The sequence below is a fragment of the Dromiciops gliroides genome, chromosome 2 (genome assembly GCF_019393635.1).
Source record: "Dromiciops gliroides isolate mDroGli1 chromosome 2, mDroGli1.pri, whole genome shotgun sequence".
NCBI classification, from domain to species: domain Eukaryota; kingdom Metazoa; phylum Chordata; class Mammalia; order Microbiotheria; family Microbiotheriidae; genus Dromiciops; species Dromiciops gliroides.
In genome coordinates, this window is record NC_057862.1 from 530,423,380 (window position 1) to 530,430,549 (window position 7,170).

Below are 7,170 nucleotides of genomic sequence, written 5' to 3' on the forward strand. Positions count from 1 at the left end.
TTGACGGAACAGTAAAAAGAATATAATAACTATTGATAACTAATAATATGTGAACAACAATATAGAAAAGGAAGAGAGGAAAGTTTTGTCCAGAGGGGCGATTTTTTTTTGTCCTCATGAACTGACGCTTTGACATTAGTCTTGCAAAGGGAGGGCCTCTGCAGAGAATACATATTACAGATGGTGTATATTATAACAGAAAGAGAAAAAAAAAACAAAAACAAAAACAACAAATCAAAACTGTTCATTTAAAGTCTCTGAAAGTCTTTTCTTAGATGTCCTCTAGGTGTAGTCGTGGAATGGAAGTCTTTTCAGGGGTTGATGTGTGGATACTGGTAATCAGCCAGGAAATTTCCTACAAAATTGAGCTTAACACAACTTTAAAATAGCTTTGTCAATAATCAAATCAAACAATGAAAGTTCTCAAAAACATGTCTAAGGGAATTCAGAATCTTAGTTGTTACACATGAAACATATAATAAAACAAAAATTGAAACATTCTTTAAAATTATAATATTACTATAGTCCCCCCCTTATGGAGGGTAATTGAGAAGACAATTGCTGCGATATTAATTATTAAAAATAATTTTTTATCTTTGTTTCATCACTTTTTGCATCATCTGCCTAATTATCCTCATGCCATTATGAGAAATTAAAAAATCTAATATAATTGGTAACAGATGTCAAGGCCAAATTCAACACTGTATTTATCATGACACCTGAGATAATTATGGGGGTTACCATAAAAGAACAGAGAAATGATGGGATATGAGCATTCCCACACTTGAGCAGTATGTACTGCCCATACAGTATGCCAGGCTTAAAAGAGGTGGATGGAATATATGTCCGTGCCACCGAACATATTGGAAGAAACTGAGTCAGACTTAATCAGATGCATGGGATTGAGATGTCCATGGCATCAGGCATATAGGAGGGAGCATAGAAGCCAGGTGTAGAAGTGAGATGGGTGGGATCAATACTTCCAGCCATCTGTACAATATTGTGGGGAAAAATAAAATATTAAACCAAGAGAATCCAACCTCAACATTTGTCAAAAGCCGTTCCCTTGGCCATACCTTGACTTCATGCATGTCTCCCCTCATGTGACAGTTCAGTGTCTGCTCTTGCGTGTATTCCTCTTGTGATTGGATGGCATCTTGGCCAACTGGCATCTGATAACTCAGAATAAAGGCAATTAATGTCTTAAATGATAAGTTCCCATAATCCAAGTCTCATATGTATTTAAAAATTGAGGATAATAAATGATTGCAAAAAATGTGAATACATCTTGACTCAGAACACAATATATAATTATGCAACAATTTCAAATAATACCCCTTTTTAAAAAACTTAGTATACAATTACTTTTGTGAAAAATCTGAATATATTTAAATACAAGTTAAAGCATAACAGAATCTCAAAGAACTTTTTTTTTTGAAAAAAGAAAACTTTTACAAATGTTCCCCTCTTTTTTTTTTTTTTTGGAATATGCTTATCAAAAATAATACTTCTAGAATCAATTTACACTTGCCATGGCAAACAATTTGCTAGGGAAATGCTTTAAAGAGTTTGATCAAATAATCAGTTGAGAAAAAATAAAAAAAACAAACAACTCAGAATATGGGAGCACAATACTCCTAGAATTAACATTGTATTATGAAATCAAAACCATGTTTCAAAATTAGATAGATGAATGAATAGAAGAAGATACATGTGGAACAATAAAAGACAATGAAATTCAAACTAGGGAAATCTAAATGAATATGAACTTAATATCAATAAGAGTATTATAAAATATAAACTGGACCACATGACTATAAAAAGCTTTTACAAATATTCTCTTTGTTTTAGAAACTAAGTATAAAACACAATCTCAAATGCATGAAAACCTCTACGAAAATAAACCTATACCATTAATTTCAAAATGTACATATAATAGCATAGAAATCCTATGTAACCTCTGAACTGATACTATTACTCTGAGTGAATTCAGAACACTTTTGATTCCGATATCTAAAATCCCCAATACTCATATCAATACCTTGCTGCTTACTTCTACATTTCTGTAAAATATATACCCTTCCATGGCAAAAGAAGCAGAGTCTTGAACTATGTTGATTGTCATTCTTATTCAGCTTAAGTTTTTCTTCTTTAACCCCTCTATATTGTCTGTCGGGCTTTTCACCATACAAATGCTTTATAAGATTACTAATTAAAGACAAAAGCAGGTTAGCAAAATTATGAACAAAACGAGTATATCTGGAATTTAAAGGGCTTTCTAAGGTTGTCTCAGAAGCACAGCCAGGCTGGGGAAGGGGTGAGCCTGAAGCTGCAAATGCAGTTAGAGAAAGTTGAGCATGCGCATTAGATCTTTGGACTTCCCGGGCCAGGGAAGCAATGGGCTTGGCCATGGGAGGAGTAGAGGGTGGGGTTTGGAGAGGAGGGGAGGGACCAGAGCAATTAGAATCAGACTTGATTTTGAACTCAGGCCTGGATTCCTCTTCCCCCACTGGGCCTCCAGGTGCTAGGGGATTAAAAGCTTCTAGAGGGTGGGTCATTGCCTCCAGGCATGCAAAATTAAAGCAACAATTAGTGTTAGAACTGGGAAAAGCTGCAGGAATCTCTTCAGGTTTCTCTGAAAAAGCATGGTTGGGAGAGGGAGAGATATTTCCTTGTGTGAGTAAGTTGCTGGCTCTTTTAACAAAAATAAAAGAAAAATAGAAAATCCACAAAAACAAAGCATTAACATGATCTTATCTCCCATTTGTCTGGTTAAACAGACTAAAATCAAAAATAGGGTAATTAGGGAGTTTAAAAGGTCCATTCGAAAAAATTTAAAGGAAAACACAGCCAGTGTGCCAGTACTTAGCAGTTAAAGGGAGAGGGAGGGGAAATTTCTTACCCAACCAGAAGATCAGAAGTGAGGTTCAGCTTTCCTCTTCGTGGTCAGCCATCTGTTAAGGGCTAAAATTCTAGCTAAACTGTCTAAAATATCTAATGAGTGGTCGCCAATAAATTATAAGCTTTAGCAAGAGTTAGACTTTTAAGCATTTATTAAGGAGAATAAGAATTTGGTAAAGAGAGAGAAAAAGGCCTAGATTCCTATCTATTAAAGGGAGAGCACATTTCTAGCTCCCTTCTCCGCCAGAGTCCAGAGGAAAGAGGCCCGAGACTCCGCGCCAGTCTCTTCCTTCCTCCTCCCACTAGTTCGCGTCACTTCCTGATACCAAAGACAAGACTCCTGGTCTTGCCCTCAAAGACCTTCGCTTCATGGGCAGAACTCTTCTACAGTTAGTATCCAGCAGGTGGCGTTATTCCAATCGTTACAGTACAAAATCTTTTTAATTTAGTGTAATCAAAGTCTTCCATTTTGCACTTCATAATATTCTCTGTCTCTTGTTTGGTCATAAACTGTGTGAGAGACTATTCTTGAAAAACGACCTGCTTAACATTGCCTTGAAGTGAGTTGACTTAGCTACCAAGGACTTTGGGTCCTTCAAATGACCACTTTAAGTTGGAGTTCACTTCCCACAGGGACCAAGGTATAGAGGGAGAAGTATGTTCTGGTTTGGGAGGTTTTTGTTTTGTCCTTTGACTCTCAGATATTCATCAGTAAATTGTTGTTCAATCATTTTTCAGTCATGCCTCACTCTTTGTGACCCCCTTTAGGGTTTTCTTGGCAAAGATACTGGAGTGGTTTGCCATTTCCTCCTCCAGTTCATTTTCCTTTTTTGTTTTTTTGCAGGGCAATGGGAGTTAAGTGACTTGCCCAGGGTCACACAGCTAGTAAGTGTCAAGTGTCTGAGGCCGGATTTGAACTCAGGTACTCCTGAATCCAGGGCCGGTGCTTTATCCACTGTGCCACCTAGCTGCCCCCATCCTCCGTTCATTTTACAGATGAGGAAGCTGAGGCAAAAAGGGTGAAGTGACTTGCCCAGGATCACACAGCTAGCAAGTGTCTGAAGCCAGATTTGAACTCAGGAAGACTCATCTTCCTGACTCTATCTACTATGCCACCTTAGCTGCTCATCATCAGTAAATATCCCTTTGTAAAATCTAATTGCCATTAATTGGTTATCAGTGCTGTTGACGATGATCAAAATAAAACGGTCAAAATCGAATTGGAGCAATAATTACTTGTTAGATGATATTAGGGAGCTGGTCTTTGTGAAATGATATAAAGGCAATCACGTGGGATTGGGAGCTTAAGTGTGACAGTACTAGAGAAAAGACAACTCAAACTAGTGCCCTGAGAGGAGATAGAGCTGAACTCTGGAGACCTGAACTGATAAGTCCAAGTATGGGTTGGAAGAGTAGATCCAGTAAGTCACTTCACCTCTCTTGGCCTCAGCTTTCTCAGTTATAAAACAAGGGTGAACTAAATGGAAGTTTCTTTCCAGCTGTAAATGGATGAATCTCTGACTCTATGGCACTTAAATCTGAACTTATCCCCTACCCTCACTCCCCCTCCCAAAAAAAGCCCAAACCAAACTCTGTGTGACTAATTGCTTCATTTCTGCTGAAATCCTTCTAGTCATCCAGGTTCATGACCTTGGGATCATCCTTTATCCATCTTTCTCTATCAAATCTCATATCCAATCATTTGTCAAGTTCCATTTATTTTATCTCTACAACATCTCGTATAACCATCCCCTATTTTCCACTTCTATTGCCACAACCTTAGTTCAAGTCTTCATGAGGTCTCATTAATACAATAGTTTTAGCCTCTTAGCTGCCTTTTCCACCTCTACGGGTCTCTCCCCTCTATTCATTCACACTGCTCCCCAAGTAATCTTCCCTAGCTCATTTGTCTCACCTCACACTTCTTTTAGTCTACATTCCAGTTAAATCAAATAATTTGTCATATCCTATTATCCCCCTTCATTCCCCCTTCTCTGTGCCACAAATCATGTTTTAATTCATACCTGGAATGAAGCCGCCACCAACCTCCCCCCCCCCCATCTCTGCCTATTGAAACTCCTCTCTTTCTTCAAGGCCTAATTCAAATTCTACCAACTTCATAAAATCTTCCCAGATGACCTCTTCTCAATTGATCTCTTCCTTCTCAAAATTCTCATAGTATTTTAGAACTCTTTTTTGTATGTTATAGTCATTTTTGCACATGTCTCAGTCACCCCTTCAAATGGAGGGCCAGGCACTTCATCTTATTTCATTTTGTGAAGATCCACAGTCTAACAAGTTCCCTTGCATGTATCATAGACTTAATGTGGAATGGCACTGAATTTTTATCCAAGAATCATCTGACAAGTTTCGCATGTGGTTTCTTTCACCTTCTGAAAGATAAAATTATTACCAGAACAAATCAATAATTTATCAGATGGAAAGATGTCCAGTTGGTTGAAATCACTCACAACTATGGGTCTGTGTTAGGAACGTTATCCAGTTTTTCTAGCTGGTCTAAAGACCTGTAATACAATCCAACCATAATATTACTTTTCCTTCTCCCTCCTTTGATCCTCACCCAAATACTGTCAACCACGTTAACCCCACTGCCCCCTTCAGGTTTATGGATTTCTACACAAGTGAATACCTTCTTGATGTTCAAAGATACCTTGCAGCCCTATTTATCTAGTCTGTTCCCTTTGAACAAGATGTACCCTTCCATTGCCATATCCCAGCCATAAATAGCACCCCCCATTCAAGTCTCAAGAATTGTTATGAAATCATACTTACTTCTTTGAGTTAAAATCTCTAGCTCAACTTGTTTATTATCCATACTCTGAACATTGATATAGAAGAATGGTGTTAAATTCAAATAGAATAGGGGGTGAGGAAGAGGGGCACTAGTCCTTACATAAGGATCTCTTGTATGAGGCTGCACATTGACCTAGTTTTAAATTTTAATTGTATTTATGTCATGTTATATTTTCTTCATTCTGTTGAATATTTTCCAATTACATTTTGGGGGGCTGGGCAATGAGGGTTAAGTGACTTGCCCAAGGTCACACAGCTAGTAAATGTCAAGTGTCTGAGGTCGAATTTGAACTCAGGTCCTACTGAATCCAGGACTGGTGCTCTATCCACTGAGCCACCTAGCTGCCCCCCAATTACTTTTTTTTTTTTAAGCAAAACCTGCATGTTTACTCAGAGAGGGATGGTCATACTAAAGAGAAAACATGAGTTTGGGAACCAATTCCAATGTTTAATTCCAGAAAAGCCCCTTGCATCTGACATAAAGGTTCTTTTAACAATGAGATCGCTTTTAAACATTAAACAGAATTAATATAAAGGCAGTACTCTACGTGCAAAAGGCTTGAGGATATTGACTTTATATATTTATTTTTTAAAGGCCAACACATATTTAGACAACTTTAAATATAGTTCCAACAGAAATACTCCGACAACAGCAGCAATGGTCTCATAATGTGTTCTCACATTCAGACACTCGCTGGAATCATCCGAGTTCTTTGATTTAAAAAAAAAAACTTTATTGGTACACATCTTTCTTATCTGCAATGTAATCTACAATCTCTTGTGGACACATTAACTTTTCAGCCTCTATGTCAGGAATTTCAAACCCAAATTCATCTTCCATGGCCATTATAATTTCTACTCGGTCCAAACTATCCAAGCCCAGGTCTTTCATGAAGTGGGAAGATACTGAAAGCTTTTTTGGATCAATCTTATCATATAGTTTCAAGACATAGAGCACACGGTCCTTAACACTCTCCAATGTCAGAGGGGAGATATCACTATACTGGTGGCTCAACTGTAGGGATAACCCAGAAACCTGCATGTGTGCCGGGACAGGAACCGCCACGGCTGCCCTCCGCCGCCGCCCCGCCGCCGCGCCCGGGACCGAGCCCAGAGGACGCACCAAGGGGAGCGCTGGGGCCCGCGGCCGGGACGGCGGCGCCAAGGCCGCGGGCAGGCGGCGGACCCAAGCGGAGAGGACATGGGCCGCCATGGCTATGCCGACCCAGAGTGCCCCAATTACATTTTAATCTGATTCAGGCTGCCCTCAGGAGTGTGGATGTGTTTCATGTGAGGGCATGTTTGTCACCTCTGTTCTAGAGACATCTGAGTCCTTGAGTATCCTACTGCCCCAATTTTCTCCTGTGGGATCCTGAGCTCCTCAATTGCTTCTCTTCCTTCCAAGGTGGCTGACTGTAGTACCTGATACAGTAGCAGTCAGTATCTGGACATCTT

The 7,170-nt window shown here is 39.1% G+C and overlaps 1 protein-coding gene across 1 annotated transcript; it reads right to left on the reverse strand.

Moving 5' to 3' along the window:
* Positions 1–6,288: 6,288 nt before the first annotated feature.
* On the reverse strand, positions 6,289–6,928 carry LOC122743676 (acyl carrier protein, mitochondrial-like). Its single transcript, XM_043988783.1, has one exon. The coding sequence runs from the start codon at positions 6,926–6,928 to the stop codon at positions 6,449–6,451; it is 480 nt and encodes a 159-aa protein (XP_043844718.1). The 3' UTR covers positions 6,289–6,448.
* Positions 6,929–7,170: the final 242 nt, after the last annotated feature.